Source organism: Pelodiscus sinensis, chromosome 23, assembly GCF_052426305.1.
Source record: "Pelodiscus sinensis isolate ZL-2025 chromosome 23, ASM5242630v1, whole genome shotgun sequence".
In the NCBI taxonomy this organism is placed as follows: Eukaryota; Metazoa; Chordata; order Testudines; family Trionychidae; genus Pelodiscus; species Pelodiscus sinensis.
Genome location: NC_143074.1, coordinates 10,087,011 through 10,108,991, shown reverse-complemented (window position 1 = coordinate 10,108,991; position 21,981 = coordinate 10,087,011). Strand labels below are relative to the sequence as shown.

The following is a 21,981-nucleotide window of genomic DNA, read 5'->3' as shown; positions in this document are numbered from 1 at the left end:
GCAACATATTTGTAAATGATCCGGAGAAAGGGGTAATCAGTGAGGTGGCAAAATTTACTGATGATACTAAACTGCTCAAGATAGCTAACTACAAAGCAACTGAAGAGCTTCAAAAGGGTCTCACAAAACTGGATGACTGGGCAACAAAATGGCAGATAAATTTTAATGTTGATAAATGCAAGGTCATGCATATTGGAAAACATAATCTCACCTATATGAGTTGTGGCAAAGCTCCATCCTTGCCTTGGGGAGGGAGGGTCCTGCACTTCTAATCTGTTAGGGCACATCTACAAAGCGGGGCAAAAGTCAAATTAAGCTATGCAACTTCAGCTACGTCAGTTGTGTAGCTGAAATCAAAATAGCTTAATTTGGCTTTTGGCACTATCTACACAGCAGGAAGCTGAAGGAAGAACACTCTTCCTTTGACTTCCCTTACTCCTCGTAAAATGAGGGCTACAGGAGTTGGAGTAAGAAGTCCTCCAGGTCGTCGTCATTTCAAAATAATGGCTTGTAGTGTAGACACGCTGTTTGTTATTTCAGAATAATGTCAGTTATTATTATTTCCTACCGCCAGACACCATTGATACAGCCTGCACCATTTCCATCAGGCCTGGTCCTAAATAACAATGGACACATGGGCTCTAGAAATAATTTCCAAGGTTTTTACCATTCCCTTTCTCTCCTTCTCTCTAACCCAGTCCCTTTCCCTGTCCCTCTTCAGGGACCCCTCTCACAAGACTCTCCTGCAACAGTTGATAAGCTATAGAGTCAGTACCATCAGCTCAGAAGGGAAAGGACTTTTTAATTCCCAATGCTTTCACTCCAAAAAATCGGGGGGTTGGAGACCCATTCTGGACCTACACAGGATAAACAAATACCTAAGAAGACAACCCTTCACCATAGTAACCCTGGTGAAGATAATTCCATCCTTCGAGAAAGGAAACTGGATGTCATCCCTCGACCTACAAGATATATATTTCCACATCTCAGTTTGACCGTCAAACAATCTAAATTCTTCAGATTTACCCTAAGAGATCACTACTAGCACCAGGGTCCTTCCCTTCAGACTCTCCTCAGCTCTGAGTGTTCTTAAAAATCCTCACAGTAGCCATAGCCCACTTGAGGAGGTCCGGAGTAATAATTTTTCTATATCTGGATGACTGTTTGATATAGAAAAAGAGGAGGCTCAAGTGTCCACAGCAAAGACTAATACACTGGGCTTGCAGATAAACACACAGAAGTCACATCTCCCTCCCTCCCAGAGGCTGGAATTTATAGGCACAATGTTGGAGTGCATCCAGTCACAAGCCAGACTTCTACTGCAGCATTTTCAATCACTAGCCAGGCTGGCCCAAACAGTCATCGACAGCCCCATGATCTCAGTCGGACAATGCCTGCAATTACTTTGCCACATGTCAGTGACAATGTATGTGGTCCCTTTTGCCAGATTGCACGTGTGATGACTTCAAGCATGGCTCCACATTTGCTTTTGATCACACAAGCACCTCCTGCATAGGCTTCTCTGTCCCCCAAAAAGGGTAAAAGAATCCCATCACTGGTGGTTACAGGCCGACAATCTTTGCAAGGGAGTTCAACTCCAACAACCTCCTCTCTCTATCTGCATAACTACAGAGGCTTCCCTAGAAGGCTGGGGTGTGCACATGACTGAGTACAACACTCAGGAATTATGGCTTCTTTCAGAATCTGCACTTTACATCAATATTTTAGAGCTAAGGGCATTCAGACGAGCCTGATTTGCAGTAAGTTAGTGAGGATACTCGTAGACAATATGGCATATTTTATATAAATCACCAAGGCGGATCCAGGTCCTACCATCTGTGTAAAAAGGCCACAGCCTTTTGGCAATGGTGCATTCACCATCACTTCACCTATCAGCGAACCAGTATTAAATACTGAGTTTAATATTTTGCCAGAAACATGAGTGGGAGATTCACCTTCAAGTCCTGCATTCCGTGTTCCAGAAGTGGGGTTTTGTAGACATAGATTTATTTGCCACATTACTCAATATGAAGTGCCCCAAATACTGCTTTTTGAGTGGGTCTGGGCAAGAACTCGATGGGAGATGTCTGCCCAGTTGACCACATGGCAAGCTATGCTTTTCTACCTCTTCCACTTCTCAACAAAGTTACACAGAAAATAAAACCGGACAAGGCCAGGATCTTGCCTATTCGGAGGATGTCTGTAACTTAATCATGAACTGTAGTAAAGAGAATATTAAGAACCTATGCTCAAAAGTGGCACTGTTTCCTCATCTGGGCCACTCAAGCCACTTACACCTCGCACAGCAAAGCTACCAACGGTTTTGGAATACCTTCTTTCTTTGAAGAAACAGAATCTTTCTAACTCCTCAGTCAATTCCACCTGCCAGCTATTTCTAGTGAGCATTGCCCCATAGATGGGCACACTATTTTTTCTTACCCCATTATGAGAAAGTTCTTGAAAGGACTCAACAAAGTCTTTCCTCCTGTAAAGCAGATCTTACCATCCTGGGATCTGAACCTCATCCTTACCACCCTAACTGGGTCCCCATTTGAACCAATGGCAATGTATTCTCTTACACACCTTTCCATGAAACTTGACTTTCTGGAGGCCATTACCACAGCAAGAAGGGTTAGCAAGCTCACTGCACTTATGATTATCCCCCTCCCCCTTATAGTAGTCTATAAGGACGTAGTGCTCAGACCTCACCCAAAATTTCTTCCGAAAGTGGTTTCCCAGTTCTTCGAGTGGTCCCCATGGGTGCTCCACTCTTGGTGTCGGGCTCATCCCGGCGCCACTAGTCAGAGGTTTTCAGTAGCAGTTTTCAGCCAGACCGCACATGCGTGGTCAGTGTGTCGTGGCTTTCATGCCTTTGATCATGCAGTCTGGCTCCGGTCAGTTCCTTTCAACTGTCCTCAGTTGCTGGCAGAGCTTCCCTGTTCTCCTCAGTGAAGCTCAGCTTCTGTTGAGAAAGTTAGTTATTGTTAGAGTTTCATGTAGGATAGTAGTAGTTAGTTAATTGTTAGTGTTACTGTTTAGTTATCTGGTTAAAAGCAAGAAACTGAAATTGACATGCCTGGTTCCTCAGGCTTCAAACGGTGTTCCCGTTGCCAGGAGGCTATGCCGGCATCGGACGGGCATGCGGCTTGTATCCGCTGCCTGGGTGAAGCTCACATCCCTCACAAATGTGAGCACTGTCTGAAATTGACACCTAGGGCGCGGAAGAAAAGAGAAATGCGCCTCAAGCTGCATTTATTTGATGAGGCTCTACAGCCTTCAGGTGGCATTCCACTGCTAGCTCCAGTTAGTACAGGGGCACAACAGAGGAGTGCTTAGTCCTCTGGTCCCTTCCCAGATAAGAGAGTGAGGGCATCTCCCACCCACTCTCTACCGGCTGCACCCGCACCAAGAGTCAACGGAGGGGACGAGCCGGGCATGCCAGGATCCGCACCTGCTGCCCTTAAAATGACTGCCGGGGCCACGGCGAAGAAATCAGCCATCCCAGCACTGAGAGCAAGTGCCATGCCAGCATGGAAGGTGGCCTCGGCACCAGCCCCGAAGCCGCATGGGAGGTCGGCTCGGTCCCGCCAGGCCAGCTGACAGCAGCGGAGGTGCGGCAGGCACCGGCACCGAGAGCCGAGCATGGAGCCGGCTCTGCACCGCCAACACAGCTGGCGGCAACGGAACAGCAGATGCCGGTGCTGCCACAGAGAGCCATGTGCGGAGACAGCTCTGCACCGCCAGCATAGCTTGCGGCACCGAAGGAGCAGCAAACACCGGCGCCGGCACTGAGAGCTGCCCGCAGAGACAGCGCAGCGCCACCAGCACAGCTGGCGGCACCGGGGGTGCAACACACACTGATGCCGCCACTGATAGCCGCGCAGGCTGATGGCTCAGCACCAACAGCACAGCTGTCGGCATCGGACACGCTGTGACCACCGCCAGAGGCATCGGCATGGGGTGGGAGGGTCAGCGGTCATGGAGACAGCAGAGCACAGCGGGGAACCAGGGCACTCTCCAGCACTGATAGTGCATGACAATGGAGACCATGCCCAGCTGGACAATAGAGCGGCTGTAGCACCAAGAAAAGCCGCCGGCAAAACGACCATGTGCCTGACAGCTCTCTCCCCTTCACCAACTTTCTCCCCGGCACCGTCTCCTTCGCCTCCTAGGCACTATTCCCCCATGCAGGGGGCCACGCACTACCGCGGCACTTGGGGATCTTATTCACTGCGGCGGCGCAGCCCTAGACCTTGGAGACATCCTACATTGCCTCGCCGCAGATACTCACCATCACCGGCAAGGTGCTCATCGCTTTTGCCACGTTCACCAAGGCGTTCTCCTTGCACAATTTATTGTAGGCATCATGGCAGCATTACATCTTCCAGATGGTCCTCCCCAACGTATTCTGACCGTTACTATGATCAATGCAATGGAATGCACAGCTACTGTAGGTCCCGCTCCTATTCTCAACTTACGTGCTGCTGCCATTCCCCGGACTATCAGTGCGTCCCAGTGGGATCACACAGCAGAAAGACTACCTGTCCACACCATCTTCAATCAGTCCTCAGGCACAACCACAACAGTCCGATCCTGAAGAAGGTCAGATATCTGAAGTAGAGGATCAGCCTGAGCAGATGTCATGGACAGACCAGACCTCAGGAGCTCCAGATGAGGCGGTCTGCCCTGAAGATATGTCCCCTCCAGACGACCGGAGACAGTTTCAGGAACTGTTCAAATGAGTTGCTGAGCCTCAGGATGTACAGCTGGCAGAGGTGCAAACCAAGCAGCATCACCTACTGCGGAATCTCCATACAAAACGACATTTGAAAATTGCTCTTCCAATTGAGGAGGCAGTTTTGGAGGCTGCGGACGAAATATGGCAGTCACCAGCCTCGACAACCCCGACAAGGAAACCGGTCGACAAAAGATATTTCGTCTCATCCAAAGGCTTCGAGTTTCTCTTTAATCACCTGCACCCTAATTTCCTGATTGTGGATTCCGCTCAACAATGGTTGAAGGCGCCACTATTCAAAACCATTGGTGCAGACAAAGAGGCAAAGAAACTCGATATCTTCAGCAGGAAGTCCTACTCCTCTGCCACCGTACTTCTGCACATATCGAATTATGCTGCCCTACTTTCCAATCACAACTTTGATAATTATTCCAAATTGACTGAGCTGGCTCAATATCTTCCAGATTGCAAGAAGCCGATCTTAAAGTCAATAGTACACGAAGGTTACACTACATTGAGGGCAGGGCTTCAAATCGCAATGGATATCGCGGACACAGCAGCACGCTCTACGGTCACAGCCATTTCCATTTGCAGAGCGTCCTGGCTAGCCACAGCAGGAGTCCCCAAAGAGCTGCAAGGCAAGGTGGAGGACCTTCCCTTTGACAAACTGAAGCTGTTCTCAGAGAAAACAGATGAAGTCCTCCACTCTGAGAGAGATTCCCGTACAACCTTACGCACTTTGGGGATGTATACCACTCTGTTCAGGCGTAAGCCTGTACGAGCGAATAATCCAACATCCGCGAAGCAGCAGGTCAAGGGCATGCAGGCATCTCACATCGTCGCAAACCAACATCACGTTCTTCCCTTGTTCCACCATCGATTGCGACCCTTTTACCACAGTAGGCCACAATAACATCCGACCAATGGGTGTTGGAGCTGGTGACATCCGAATTCGCGATTCCACTCTCCTCCGTTCCTCCTACTACCCCACCAACCCTGTCCCTTTTCAGGGACCCATCTCACGAGGAACTCTTAAGACAAGAAGCCCACCATCTTCTTTCCATCGGGGCAATAGAGAGAGTTCTGAACCAGTTCAGAGGAAGGGGTTTTTACTCCCGCTACTTCTTATCTCGTAAGAAGTCTGGAGGATGAAGATCCATTCTAGATCTGCGGGGTTGAATCGTTACCTCCGGAAACAGAGGTTCAAGATGGTGACACTAGCTTCAATTATCCCATTGGTCGACAATGGGGATTGGTTTGCAGCCCTCAACCTGCTAGATGCTTATTTCCACATCGCCATACACCCAGCACACAGGCAATTTCTTCGGTTCACCATATGAAGCGATCACTTCCAATATTGAGTCCTACCCTTCGGTCTGGCGGCCTCCCCAAGGGTTTTTTTGAAAACACTGGCGGTTGTGGTGGCACATTTCCGTCAGATGAACGTGGTGGTATTTTCTTACCTGGACGATTGCCTTGTGAAGGGCAGGAGGCGGCACGCATGGTTATGTTGACTATTCAGACTTTCAACTCCCTGGGCCTTATAATCAACTGAAAAAGTCCACTTTGGATCCTACTCTGAACATAAAGTTCATAGGTGCCACACTCGACTCCCATTGCTGCGAGAGCGTACTTACTGGTAGAAAGGTTTCACGCAATACAAGACCTCATGACCGTGCTCATCGATGCTCCCACGGTGTAAGTACACACTTGCATGGAATTGATGGGTCATATGGCCGCTACCACTTTTGTAGTTCTTTATGCCTGGCTACATTTTTGATGTCTCCAGCACTGGCTTGCATCCGTATACATACCTTCAAAGCACAGCATCCAAAAGATAGTGGTGTCCCCAGCCTACGTTCGCATGTCCTTCACATGGTGGATGAAGCCTCACAACCTCATGGCAGGAGTTCCATTTTATCGGCCGCAACCTTCCTACCAAATAACCACAGACGCTTCCCTCATTGGTTGGGGTGCACACATGGGATGCAGGGCAGGTGGTCGGACTCCGAAAGACTTCTCCACATCAATCTCCTAGAGCTGAGAGCTATTTTTCTTGCAAGCAAACACTTTTGCACCCGTACCAAGGGCACTGTGTTCAGGGTATTGACAGACAACACTGTTGCAATGTATTATACCAATCGGCAAGGAGGAGCGAGATCACGTTCCCTGTGTGCGGAAGCAGTCCGTGTATGGAACTTCTGCATCCAAAACAACGTCACCATCACAGCGTCATACTTACCTGGCTCCAACAATACGATTGCAGACTCTCTCAGTCACCAATTCCCTCTGGATCACGAGTGGGAAATGCGTACGGACATCCTCCTTCAAATTTTCCGCAAATAGGAGACACCTCTTATAGATCTGTTTGCCACTCCATACAACAGGAAATGCCAGTTTTTCTGCTCCAGGGCAGAACACCTCTGTTCTGAGCAAGTGAAGACAATCCTTTTGCATAGTAGGAAATTATTTACCCAAAAGACTTACCTGGCAAAGTGGACTAGATACGTATGGTGGAGTTGCAACAGCCAGACTAACCCCAAAACAGCTATACTCCATTCAATCCTTGATTATGTTATTCAGCTGCAGGGTTCTGATCTGGCGATCTCTTCTCTGAAAGTACATATGGCAGAGATTAGTGCTTTGCATCATCCTATAGAAGAACAGATTACTAGTATCAATAGCACAACAGTCCAAAGGCAGCACGCTTTCTAGCCAGCTTGTTGCGAAGTTCATAGGCACACGTATTACTACCTGTCATGCAAAGACTCGGCTGTGGCGTCGGCAGTATTGTCAATTGCAGACAAACATTAAGTCCGGAGAGCTGTCTGGGTACTGCTCTATAATCACCAAGAGTGGAGCACCCATGGGGACCACTCGAAGAAGAAGACGAAGTTACTCCGCTTCATGCAGTAACGATGTTTCTTCGAGATGTGTCCCCGTGGGTGCTCCACGTCCCACCCTCCTCCCCACTCCGGAATTTGTTTTTCTTGTTGCAGACAACCGAGTGGTGAGAGGAACTGACAGGCGCCAGAATGCGCGATCAAAGGTGTGAAAGCCGCAAGACGTTGACCGCGCACGCGCGGTCTGGCAGACAACTGCTACTGAAAACCTCTGACTAGTGGTGCCAGGATGAGCCCAACACCAAGAGTGGAGCACCCACGGGAACACATCTTGAAGAAACATCGTTACTGCAAGAAGGTGAGTAACTTCGTCTTCCACCTTAACAAACCCTGGGTATGTCTACACTACAAAGTTAATTTGAACTAACAGCCGTTAGTTCGAATTAACTTTAATAGGCGCTACACATACAAACCACTAGTTCGAACTTAATTCGAACTAGCGGAGCGCTTAATTCGAACTAGGTAAACCTCATTCTACGAGGACTAACGCCTAGTTCGAATTAAGTAGTTCGAATTAAGGGCTGTGTAGCCACTTAATTCGAATTAGTGGGAGGCTAGCCCTTCCCAGCTTTCCCTGGTGGCCACTCTGGGCACCACCAGGGAAACTTGTCTGCCCCCCTCCGGGCCCCGGAGCCCTTAAAGGGCCACGGTCTGGCTACAGTGCCCGTACCAGGTGCAAGCCTGCCAGCACCCAGCCAGCAGACCCTGCACCTGGCGCGGCATGAACCAGCCACCCGCTACCACCCAGCCCTCCGCCTCTTCCCGGGACCAGGCTGGAGGCTCCCAGGAGCCTGCCCGGGGCCGCAAGAGGCGGGCGCCCGCCTGGTCTAGTGCGGAGATCGTGGACCTCATCGAGGTTTGGGGGGAAGCCTCCAACGTCCATGAACTCCAAACTAGACACAGGAAAGTGGCCATCTAGGGCAGGATAGCTGCTAGCCTGGCCACCCAGGAGCAGATTTGCATGAAAATCAAGGTGGTCCGGTGAGACCCCCGACCCTGAGCTTAGAACATAAGAATGGCCATACTGGGTCAGACCAAAGGTCCATCTAGCCCAGTAGCCTGTCTGCCGACAGCGGCCAACACTAGGTATCCTGGAGGGGATGGACCGAAGACAATGACCAAGCCATTTGTCTCGTGCCATCCATCTCCAGCCTTCCACAAACAGAGGCCAGGGACACCATTTCTACTCCCTGGCTAATAGCACTCCATGGACCCAACCTCCATGAATTTATCTAACTTCTCTTTAAACTCTGTTCTAGTTGTAGCCTTCACAGCCTCCTGCAGCAAGGAGTTCCACAGGTTGACTATTTGCTTTGTGAAGCAGAACTTTCTGTTGTTAGTTTGAAGCCTGCTACCCATTCATTTCCTTTGGTGTCCTCTAGTCCTTCTTTATGGGAACTAATGAAGAACTTTTCTGTATGCACCCTCTCCACCCAATTCCTGCTTTTAGAGACCTCTATCCTGTCCCCCCTCCGTCTCCTCTTTTCTAAGCTGAAAAGTCCCAGTCTCTTTATCCTCTCTTCATATGGGACCTGTTCCAAACCCCTGCTCATTTTAGTTGCCCTCCCCTCTCCCACCCTCTCTCTTCCCCTCTCCCAGCTCCTTTTCCCAGTCTCCCCGAGTTTTGTTAAATAAAGAGAGTTTCTATTTTTGACCACACGTGTCCTTTATTTTGTACATCAGGAAGGGGGGCTAGGGAGGGGTAAGTGGAAGGAGGTGAGGGAGGAATGGGGTACGAGCCCCGATGAGGAGGACTGGAGTGGCTCTGCGGGCTCCTTGGGGTGGAAACTCTCCTGCAGCCCTCCGATTGACCCCCCTGGATGGCAGCCTGCGGCAAGTGCAGCCGGGCTGATGGCCGAGTGCTGTGATGTGCCAAGTGTGGGCACTCAGGGCACTCCAAGCCAGGACTGCTTTGCAAGCGGGGAACCCCTGAGAACTGTCTGTCCGGGGTGGGGGTCAGGTCCCTTTAAGCACAGCCCTCGGCTAGCCTGAGACCGCAGCTCCACGCTCTAAGTCCTAATCTGATGTCCTGTCGGCACTGCTTCCGGCCAGCCTTAACCTCGGTTCAGGGTCCACTCAATGTGGCATGCTAGTTTGAATTAGCAAAACGCTAGTTTGAACTTGTTTTTAGGTCTAGATGCACTAGTTCGAATTATCTTAGTTCGAATTAACTAATTCGAATTAAGTTAGTTTGAATTAGTGCTGTAGTGTAGACATACCCCCTTATACTTACCTGTCTTCTACCAGAAGCTTCATCCAGATGCCAGCGCAGCTTGCCTCCATTCCTTGGATGTCTACTGAGCCATCGCCTTTTACCTGGAGAGAAGAAAACATTTTAGACACTCCTCGAGGCTTGTTCTCTCCATACAGCTCACTCTAAAGGACAAGCTATTTCCAAACCAAGGCTTTTTAAATGGATAACTAATTGCATCAAAACCTGTTATGCAAAGTTTCACCTCCAAAGGAGTTGCGGGCCCACTCCACCAGAGCAGTGGCTGCCTCCACTGCTACCCTTCATAACATGCCTATCACTGACATTTGTAGGGCTGCAACATGGCTCTCAAAACATACATTCACAAAACACTATGCAATAGATAGGTATGCCTTGCAATGTAGTAAGTTTGGAATGGTGATTCTGTCCACTACTCACAATTCAAGTCCAAAGCCCCTCCTTCCAAATATTTAGGGCACTGCTCCATAGTTACCTACAGTGGAGTATCCATAGGGACATGCCTTGAAGATGAAAAAAGAGGTTACTGACCTTGTGCAGTCACCGGTGTTCTTCCCTCCCCCTCTCTGCTTCGGAGTTGTAACATCTCTCCACGGTAGAGAAGGAATTAAGTGATGGTTGTTGGCACATGTGCAGTGACATACTATCTACGGCGCAGGCGGTATCATGCATGCACGCTGGCATCCAGGGGTACTGCTACTAAAAAGTTTCAGTTATAAGCCCAAGAATGCCGAGATACCTACACTGGAGTACCAACAGGGACACCCCACTGCACAAAGTGAGTAACCTCTTTTTTTTCTCTCCTTTAGATGGTTCCGTTTTGTTGACAGGAGAGCTCTCTCCCATTGGCGTAGAACAACTACACAAGTGCTGAACTTCTGTAATTAGGCGTGATGTGGACATAAGGAGTCAGGGCTGGCAGCCCTAGACCCCTTGGGCTAGGGGTCCACAGGCCCCTGAACCCTCAGTACTCAGCTTAGTCTCCTCTCTTCATGTTTTCCCCAGCCAAGACTGCCCAGCTCCCAGGTCCTGCCCCCCAGCCGGGTGGCCATCTCCGCCTCCCTTCCTTTGTCTCTCCCTCTCGGAAGAGCCTTATCTGCTCAGGCTGGGACTAGGTGTCTGGAACAATACACATGTGGGTGAGTCAGTGGGAATCACACATCACAATGCAGGGGGACACCGGGTTACAGAGCAGACAGCCCCCACTATGTCACACATGGTCAAAAAGGGAGGCTGTGGAATTGCTGGGATAAACAGTGTGGTCTTCTGATCCCCCAGTTCAACACCATGTGGATCATGCTGTTTAAATCATCAGGTAGGGCTTGAAGCAGAACCTGTAGATCCAGTGTGCTGTTAGATAATCCCTGCAAATAATTTCAGTAGTCATGTGCTGACCTTCATTGCTAAAATGGATTTTAGACAAAGAATATATCCTGATTTTGGTTGACACGTGTCTCTTTTTTAGCTATTATTTAATCTAAACCACTTCAGTGGTTATATTTTGGAAGAGTCTTTTGCCTCCGAGCCAGGACATCTCTTTTGTCTCCCCACAGCAAGAAATTGTTACTTTTTCTAGTAAAAGCAATAGGCTGTCAAGAGGGGAAGGTAGTGTGTTTACTTGGCTTTTAGAAGTGCATTTTATTTTGCTGAGCATTTAATAGTATCGAGACCTTTCTCTTAAAATATATTCTTGTGAGAGGGAGTGTTGGTTAAAGCAGTCATTGTGGGAAAAGTACCGTCAGCAGCATGCTTGTCATTTTGTTAGAAGCTGGAATGAAAATTTTTTTTGTACACAAGTCAGGGATTTTGCCACAGTTTCCATTATTGAAGTATGAAATAGTCAGGAACAGCAATACAGCACATTAGTGATATCTTTCAGATATACTTTTCATAAGCTAGTGGGTTTTTTTATTTTCCTGAAAAAGAATTATTTAGAAGTTGGGCTATAAAATAAATCTACTTTGTTGAGGCTGACTCTCAAATAATAGTTTTTAAAACAGATTGATGCTGCCTTGGTCGATCCTCTGGGGTTAGATTTGGCAGGTATAGTATAGACCTGCTACATCGAACTCAAAGGGTGTCCCCATTGGTGCCAGTACTCCTCCTCTTCCTAAGCAGTAAGGCAAGCCAACTGAAGCAAACCTCCTGTTGTGTGGACAGGGATTTAAGGTGTGTCAACTCCAGCTATGTAATTTACATAGCTGAAGTTACATATCTTAATTTGACCTTCCCAGGTTGTATAGACCAGGCCTTAGAAAGGTGGCATAGGCATAAAAATTATTTTCATATTGCTATGCAGGGATTTGTTTATTGCATGAATCAAGATAAGTGTATGATGAAAAACAATGATTGCAGCTATGTCTTTATGGAAGCCTTGATGTGTCCAACATGCTGTGGTAGGTAATAAGGATGTTGATTATTGTGTAAGTGACTATTCGAATAGTGGATGCATTTTTGATTCATTGATAGAGTGGTGCTGCTGCTTTGAAACACTGTGGTGGCGTTTCAAAGTGGCAGCGCCGCACAGCTGATTCCAGGCTCCACTTGGTGCTGCCCCTTTGAAACACACACAGAGCCCTGGATAAGCTGTGTGGTGCTGCCCCTTTGAAACGCCACGGCCGTTTCAAAGTGGCAGCTCTGCATGGAGCCTGGGTGTCCCCCGCCCCTCCCCTTGTTGCCTCAGAAAGTGGGGAGGGGGGAAGCGACTAGTCGAGTATCCTGCTTATATGCTTATCAATAGTTGACTAGTCCTTAACATCACTTGTAGGTAACCCAGGAAAACACTGAATAAGTTTTGAATTGAAACCTAAAGGAAATTATGGAATCATAGGGTTGGAAGAGACCTCAGAAGGTTGAGTCCAACTCCTGCTCAAAGCAGTACCAACCCCAACTAAATCATCCCAGCCAGAGCTTTGTCAAGCCAAGACTTAAAAACCCTCTAGGGACGGAGATTTCATCTTGTAACCTGTTCCAGTGCTTCACCACCCTCCGTGTAAAGTAGTTTTTCTTAATATCCAACCAAGACATCTCCCACTGCAATTTGAGGCCATTGTTCCTCATTCTGTCATCTGTCGCTACTTACAACAGCCTCTCTCCTCCCTCTTTCGAACCCTCCTTAAGGTAGTCAAAGGAAATATGATAAGCTTTCTGATTTCTTCCTTTTGTTTAGTATAAATAACCTGCAAATGGAGTTGAACAACATTTTTTTGTTGCGAAAACAACTGGAGGAAGATGTTTTAGCTAATCAGAATCTACGGAAGGTGCTGGAGGATCAAATTAAGGACACACAAAATAAAGAAGGTTTGTGTATACATGGTAACATGGCCTTGTGCTTTATCTTTTGAACACAAGAGCATTGTTTTTATTATACCTAGTTTGTTACTGCATAGAAGGTGAGAGTAGTTTAAAGGTGTAAAAAGATCTTTTGTCTGTTTTCTTACACTGATCGCTTTGGGAATTTATAACTGAGCATTCAGGATATAGGGACAGCTTTTATCTTCCCCTGCAGCCAATGTTAGTAATTCAGTGGCAGTTCTGCTGCAGTGATCATTTGAAGTTGCCTGCAATTCCATATCTACTGTTTTTTGCAGAACTCATGAATTCCTGGCTTTATGAAATTTCATGGTCATGGGATCACTTCCTGGTGGTGGAATCTAATTCTTTCAACATATTTGATAAACAGCCTCTATTTAGAGAAATGGATTTTCTCTAAAACAGGACCTGCATTTTCAGAAGCAGAAAAAAATAACCAGTTCCTTGAAGCATAAAAGAGCTTTTTAATATAGTAGAACCTTCTAGTTATGAACATGAGAGTTACAAACTTACCAGGCAGCTACAGAAATAAAAATTAAATGTATTTCCTACTGTAATCACTAGACTACATCCATCCTACGTAGGGTTTGTTCACTGTGTACTGTTTAGAAACGTCCATTCAGTCTGTTGAACCAAATAAATTCAGTAACTTTATTTAACCTGGCTTTTATCATTGGGAATTTAGTTTATTTTCATGCATTTCTGGCTAAAAGAGAATAATTATTCAAACCTTATTTTTCCTCCCTGAAAATTATTTCTAAATGTAGTACTAAATATGCAAATTGTAATTCAAAATTAGATTCACAATGCATGCTGATAACCATGGAAAATACAGCATGTCTACATGTCAGAGGCGCAAAGGGGAAAGTTCTTTCAGTTGAACAGAAAGCTTAACGTGAGGGATGAAATGTTTAACTCTCTAGTTCCTACAGTTTTAGTAGTATGCACTTATTTTAAAATGTCCTTATGCATTTATCTGTTTTTATTCTTATATATAAGACTAATGTTCCTGAAATGATGCCATCTCTTGGTTATTTTGACAGATGAAACCTTTTCTTTTTGTGGAGATCAAACATCTTATATGAGTATTTGTCTAGGAGAGCAAGATTATTTAAACCTACAGATTGACCATCTGTCGCTTGAAGAACTTAAAAAAAAGGTTCAGATCTGTTTTATTATTCAGTGTTCTTAATGGCTTAACTCTCCTATATTTATAGTTTTTGTCTCTCTCACACAAAACCATTTTGATTATTTAGGTACAGTTGGGATATTCTGAAAGAAGTGAAAATTCTCATCTGTGACAGGCAGTCAGACTAAATGATTTGGTGGTGCCTTCTGGCCTTAATCTGTATGGCTCGATATCAGTGCTTTCAAGCTGTTTCCGGTTTATTTATTTATTGGCTCTGCATCCATGCCTCATGGCTCTCATTGGCTGCTGTTTGCCATTTGCAGAACAAGGGGAGCCTCACTTCTTCTTGCGGCTCCCTATGGCTCTGGAGCCCATAAGTAAACAAACCATAAAGGCTGTTAGCAACTTTCTAAGAGCAGATCCATGACCCACTTTGAGAAACACTGCTGTATAGCAACTCTAAGTAAAATCTGCAAGCGCAGAACATTTCGCAAATTCCTCCTTACTAGATGATGATCATGATTAAGATTTGCACTTCAATAGCACTTTCCATTCAAGGATCTCAAAGTGCTTTGAGAAATTTGATACATTTGATGTAAGGCTCACAACACCCCTCTAAGGTAGACTTGAATTACTCTCTGCATTCTCAGAAGGGTAGCCATGTAGTCTGTAACTGGAAAAAAAATAAAAAACAATGAATTGTTCTGCAGCTCCTTAGAGACTAACAAAAAATTTAGATAGTATTGTGTGGGCACAACCCATTTCTTCAAATCAATGGAGCAAACCATCCAGAGTTACAAATAAATAGCAGAAAAAGGGGATGGGGAAGGAAAGAAAAGGGGGGAAAAAAACTTGTGAATTAGCCTGTCTGTGTTAAATGAGGCTAATAGTGGGCTGTAAGCCCAATACTTAACTTTTAATGATACCATCTACATTTTTTGTTAGTCTCTACTGCGCTGCAGGACCATTCATTGGTTTTTTTTAAGATTTATCTGCATTCCGTAGAAGGAGAAATTGAGACACAGAGATGTGTGACTTGCCCAAGGTGACTCATCAAAACTGTGATAGGGAACGGTGTAGTAAGATGAGCTCCTGAAACAAAAAGCCCATGTAGCACAGGTCTCATCTGAGGTCTACCCAACAATGGACAACACTTGGCTAATATAAAGCAAAGCTAAGTATGAGCAAGAGGCAGGCCCCTGCTCACAGAACTTGGCATGAAAAGGGCTGGGAGTGTAAAACACTAATTGGTAATAGGCCCAGGTGTAGAACAGTAATTAGTACTAGGTACTGACTATAAAACAGTGGTTGGTACTGATCTTAAGTGGAAAGCACATTCCAAAAGGATGGTAACACCAGCTCATTAAAAAGAATTTGGTACCCACACTCCCCACATATATAAACTCAGGTTCAGGAAAGGGTCTAAAATGACAGCATGTTGGGTAGATCTAATCAAACCACAGGGTGATGATGGGTGGCATCTAAGTAGCATCAGAGGGTAATAACCTGACACATCAGGAGTGATGTGTAACTTGTTTGTACTGGTATATAAAGTGGTGTCTAGGGGGGACTGTCTTTATTCAGCCAGGAGGCAATGAGCTGAGTCCAACAGAGAACATATGCGTAGTGGTTCAGTAGAGTCTACTGACAACTATTACTGCGCTTTGCTTTACAATAAACCTGGCTGGGCACCTTCTATCTTTATCTGATTTGTGGACTTTGGGGGCTCTCTCAGAGTCTGCTGGATTGACTAATTGCACAAGTTTTACTCCATTTACAATTATGTAAATATCTATAAAGGAGGAAAGGAAACCGAGTATCAGCACACATCACATAAACAGGCAGCCTTCTAGTTATCATCACTGATGGAGCAGGAGACCTGTCAGGATACCTCAACAGTAAATCCTGACCTACTACATCAGTGATGCTGCTACAGACGGAACCCAGATCTTCTCTTCTCATACACCTAGTATGGGTTCAGTCTAAAGAATGATTTTCAATATAAAATTCCATTACAAATCTCTCTATGTATGAAATCTCATGGCCAATGAAAAGATATGTGGGTATTCATAGATCTACCTTTAAGATTGGTAAATTGAAACCCACAAAGATTAAGTGATTTGTCCAAGATCATACAGAGAGTCAATGGCAGAGTCCAGATTGATTCTCAGACCTGTGCTCAGTCCATTAGACCATGCCTCCTGTACAGGCAGTCCCCGGGTTACATCAATCTGGCTTACGTCGGATCCCTAGTTACAAACGGGGGGAGGGAGGGGACGCACCTACTGTCGCCGCCTCTGGCGGTGTGGGTGGCACTTCCCCCCAGCAGACCAGGGAGACGCGGAGCTAGCGCCCCCCCCCCCCCCCCCCAGCAGACCAGGGAGACATGGAGCGGATTTTCTCACCACGGAGGACGCGGGTCTGCTGGGGGGAGCAAGACACCAGCCAAAAGGGGGCACCCCAAAACGGAAAAATTAATTTCCTAGGGAACAGCAGGAGCAGCAGGCAGTGAGACCCATTGTGTTACAGTCCCCACCTTGGGAGCAACAGCTCTTTCCCTCTTCAGCACTAGAGCTGCAAGTATCTTGTTAGCGTCACGTGAAATTAACAAGTCCCTTCCAGCCTGACAGAGTTGAAGCTGAAAAATTACCCAGTGGTGTGGGTGGGCAAGAATGGGGAGGAGCAGGACAGAAGGGAAGAGGGGATAAGCCCCAACCCCACACCCTGGCTGGAGCGGAGCAGGGTAAGCCCCAAGGGGATGGGTCTGGTTGCAAAGTGGGTGAGTGGACAATGAGGACCCACCTGTGGCTAACCTCCTGTTCCCAACACAGAATTTTTCTTTAAAATTAATCCTGTGGATAAATTCACACACACACTTCACAGGAAGGGATTTCCATTTTCTGCTCAGCAGAATACAACAGCTTTGATTGTATCAATATTTCACTGTGCTCTCCAATGACTATTGATTACACTTAATACCCATTTCACTGAACCATCTGTAGCAAATTCTGTTTGGAATTGAATAAACTTTTTTTAGTTATAAAAAACAAAGATTCTGACTATTAAATGAATAACTGGGATCTTTCAGGTACCCCAAAAGGAAGATTTGAATATAGCATGAAACATTGAAACTTATGATCAATTTTTAATTAAAATATCAACCAAAAAAACCTTCGTATCAAAACAGTATGTGTTTTTCTTAGAATAAGGAAGTTGTATGAGAATCAGGGTCTTTTCCACCTAACTCCAGCTCCCCATCCCTCCCCCAAAATATGTACCAGTTCCGACTTACTTACAAGAACAAACCCACAGTCCCTATCTTGTACGTAACCCGGGGACTGCCTGTACCTCTGAAGTATGTACGTGGCTCTAAGTTTGGGCACGAAGGACGCTGATGTACTAAGACCTATAGATAGCTAATGTCTGCTAAAGTGTTTTGGATCCAGTTCTCCACTTCGCTTTGCTACTTTTACATAAATGCAACTCCATTAAGTTATATTGGCACAGAAATTGTAATAAATTGGAAACTCAGACTCCTTGTTTTTTAATGCTTTTAATTATAATGCTCTGTTCCCATAACATAACTTTTACTTGCTTCAAATACCTTTTTTCCAGTTAACCTGCGGGCATGATAGTACTTGAACTTTTTTCTTGCTAGTGAATTTTAAAACCTGAGCTTCATGACTGAAGTTTTTGAAATTAGCATTCCTTGAACACTAGCTTCTAATATATTTGTGCAATGTTACTGGTTTCAAATGCATACAATCCCTTGGGCAGAGATGGAAGCATTAAGCTTTGCTAACATTATAACCCTGAAGTTTAATATATAGTATTGCTTTATTTAAAGGTATTTAAATCTCTCTGTTTCTTTATGTATTAGGAAGCATTTTATAGTTTCTGATCATTTGTGTGTATTTAGGTTGGTGAACTCATCTTGATGGTTAGGAACCTGCATTCAATTAACCAAGAGCTAAAGAAAAATCATCTTGGACTCTCCAGATTAGAGATTCAGGAGAAAGAAACTCTGAAAATATTAAACCAGAATGAGGTAGGATCTCTATATATATATTAAAATATCGTGTCCAATTCTCAGTTGTGCTGCACCTTGTACTGACATTTATATCAGTGGAAAGTGCGAATGAACACTGCTAGATCAGACTGGTAATATTTACAATTATGTAAATATCTATAAAGGAGGAAAGGAAACGGAGTATCAGACCCAAAGTGTTTAGTGGTCAGCAATATTTTCAATGATTTTTTTTAAGAAAACAACATATATTTTAAAATATTAATTGGCTCTGTAATCTACTTATACGTTTGTAAGTAGGAGTGATTGATCTTATTTTTTCCAAAAAGTTGCAATGTAACATGTAGGTATACCTCAGTGGCAGCTTTATGCATTCCTCAGCTATCAGAGAACTGTTCTCATTTCAACGTATTAGGGTTTAGCCCATGTCTGCGCCATCTCCAAGGCCTTGTAGATCCCCCTGGCAACAGAACTAGGTAGGGTGGCTTCACTATGCATAGAGGAGAGGAACCTGTGTTTTAGGGACTGGTACAGGACAGAGCAGTGTACAGAGAAGGGGGCAGAGTTGTAGCAGATTTATCAGACAGATGTGCAGGGGAAGAACGATTGTGTCTTCTGTCTTTTGCCTATGGCTGGGGTATATTAGGACTAGAACTGGGCAAAAAAATGTTAGGAAATAGTAAATTCACCAAAAAATTCATTTCTTAAATTGCAAAAAAAGTTTGTGAATCTTGGTCAAACTTAGTAAATACTTCCTGCTGAAAAAAACCCTTGGAAATGTTTCAGCTCATTTTGATTATTTGTTTAAAATCTGAAAATTTTGAAATGTAATTTGAAGCTGACATTTTCTAAATGAAATATCAGGTCAACCAACATAAAAATGTTTTGTGTTTTGTTTCCGTGAGTTAAGAAAATACAAAATCTACTTTTTATTGAAAACTAGAATATTTTATTTATAGGTTCAGCCATCAAACTGAAAAATCAGTTATTTGCTCACTCTAATTAGGACTGTTTTAGCAGTGGTGATGAAGTACCCCGTGCATGGCAGCTTCAGTCTGGTAGAAAAGATTCTGGTTATTGGGTCCCTATTATTAGATCCCTGTTATGTGAGAAGATAAAGGGAACAGTGTATGTGACCAGTTCACCTTCATGGCTTCTCATAAATTATTCTTACTTTTAAATGCTCTTGTTAATACCTTTCTTTTGTTTCTTTAATTTCACCTTCCTTGTGCACAGCATGCTGGATAATAATGAGATCAAAAGCAAAAGGAATTGATGAGTGTGACCCGCATGGTCTAGCTTGAATTTCTAAATCTGGTTAAATTCACAGAACAGAAAATAAAATGTTTAAATAATATGAGTCTGTTGTGTTTAGGCATTAAACTCATTTGTGGGTTGTATATTACCTAGGTGGACAGCATCAGATGAGTTTATCATGTGTACTGCAGATTTGTTAAAGACGGTTATTAAATTTGCATTCAATTTCCTTTCTTTGTCATTTAAGTCAGGTCTCTGAGGTTACTTTTAATTTATATGTATTTTAATTATAGATTAGGTACTGCTTTACTCTTGGATTAACATCTATTTAAAAATAGTCAACATACAGATTTATCGAATAACTAGGTTATCACTGAAAGCCTACTGAGTTAATGTACATTCTAAAAACTGGAGTTAGTGCATTATTCATATTTCCAGCAATTTGCTTAGCAGTCCTGTAGAGGGCACTGCCCTCTCACTGATTCTACATTTGATGTCAATGGCAGCACAGCTCTACTCTGAGAATATCAGTGCCAGTCACTAAAGAATTATATCTATGGACCTACCTTTAGAAGAAATGAGAGAAAGAAATTTGTAAAATAATCTGTGTATAAAATGCTAGAGGAGGCCAGGAGGCAAGTAAAATATTCTATTCAAGCTAGTGCCATAGTGACTAAGGTATTATTGGAACCCCAAAGTTAAAGGCTTGGAAAGCCAATGTTTTATTTTAAAGATGTCATATAAATCAGTCAATAAAAGACCTGCTTCATTATTTTGGGCTATGGGCCATAGGTGCATTTTTGCAAATTGAAAATAAATGTGAAAAATACTGCATTCTGCTGGATTTTATGCTGCACTGGAATTTGTTAGCATGCATTGCTAAGACAATGCCACTGTCTGTCGTCCTTATGAAATGTGGCAAGATATACCAACATATAGTCTTCATGGCTGGTGCTTAAAATGTACAGACCATTATTTTCTTTAACAAAACTGGAATTCAAACCAGATAAATCTGCACCTTGGATCCTCAGCAAGCATCTCCCAAAAAACTAACAGCCCTGAGTAGTCTGTTTCTTGGCTCCAAAGTGGTAGTGGTGTAAAGATAGAAGAGCTCTTTTTGCATTGTCCTCTAAACATATGCTTTCTGCGAGAGAAGCAGCTTCACTGATTCCAGCCTTCAGGGCTCTGGGGATCTTTGCAATCCAAGCATATCAGTGGTTCATTTAGAAAAGAGCATTCTCAGTTTTCAGTCTCTAAGGAAATATTTTAAATAGGCATCTTATTCTCAATAGATTTCTTCCTGGTGTTAAGCCACTTATTTTCTTTTAATATTTTGCTGAACATTAGATTGTATTCCTTAGAGCACAGAAAGTTTCTTTTCAATCTCTGAGACTCGAGGCAGCAAGATACTCAAATTGCAGCCAGTTGCTATAATGCTATATTACAGTTTGTTTCATGTAAATATTAATAGTTTAATTGTGAGCAGCATAACTTATAGATTCACATATTGTAAGGAATGGGGATACATCAGAAAATGATGCAGATTAATAAAAGATAGTTGTTCTTTGTTGAAAGCTGCATAGATCAGGTAAATATGAGCACAAATCGATCTAACTAGCTTAAAAAATAAGCTTGTCCCTACCACCTCATTTTGAAAATAAGATCCTGATTATGTATTTGTATGCTATAATTAGCTAATATTTTTTAATTTTACATAATCTGTGAATAAGATTAGGGATCATTGAAGTCAGTGGCTACAATCAGACAAATTGCAAGCTTTTCCAAAGCACAATTTGTCAGTATATCATGGTCTGGATATGTATCATTGCCCTTCTACTCCAGTTCTGAGATTGCCAAAAATTGGGATTTTGGGGAAAATACCCAATTAATTCATACCTGAGACCCAAACTAGAGACAGAGGGAAATCTACTAATATACTGCACCATTCAGCTCCCAATATTATTTTATTTTTTAAATTAATACTTAAGATTCATGCATAGACAAAAGTAGTAGTTTACGTTTCTAGGAAGTGGAAGGCAAAAGTGCTTTTCTCATTCCCTGTTAGTGCATATATAAAAGGTAAATGAATTACAATAAGAAACTCACTTATACACTCCTCACTGCTCTTAGTCTCTTAGGTCTCAGCTACACTAGACCAGGCAGGTTGTCTTAAGGTACACCGTCCAGCTATACAAGATGTGTAGCTGGATTCGCCTTACCGCCTTAAGCTGAGCCACCACAGTGTCTGTAGTGTGGAAGGTGGCTTCCCTTACTTCTTGCAGAATGAGAATAGGACTCTGGTGGGGGCTGCCCTCAGCATTCAAGTTTGGGGGTCTAGACTTGACCCACTAAATCGAACGCTACAAGATTGACCTGTGGAGGGTCCAT

The 21,981-nt window shown here is 44.3% G+C and overlaps 1 protein-coding gene across 5 annotated transcripts in view; it reads left to right on the top strand.

Moving 5' to 3' along the window:
- Positions 1 to 21,981, top strand: part of CDK5RAP2 (CDK5 regulatory subunit associated protein 2) — a 176,797-nt gene that overhangs the window by 74,149 nt on the left and 80,667 nt on the right. For all 5 annotated transcript variants that reach the window (XM_089772988.1, XM_089772987.1, XM_006129080.5 and 2 more), the window contains 3 exons: positions 13,038 to 13,168; positions 14,224 to 14,339; positions 18,229 to 18,357. In XM_089772988.1, coding sequence (XP_089629114.1) covers positions 13,038 to 13,168; positions 14,224 to 14,339; positions 18,229 to 18,357 — 376 coding nt within the window. The remainder of the gene's footprint in view (positions 1 to 13,037; positions 13,169 to 14,223; positions 14,340 to 18,228; positions 18,358 to 21,981) is intronic.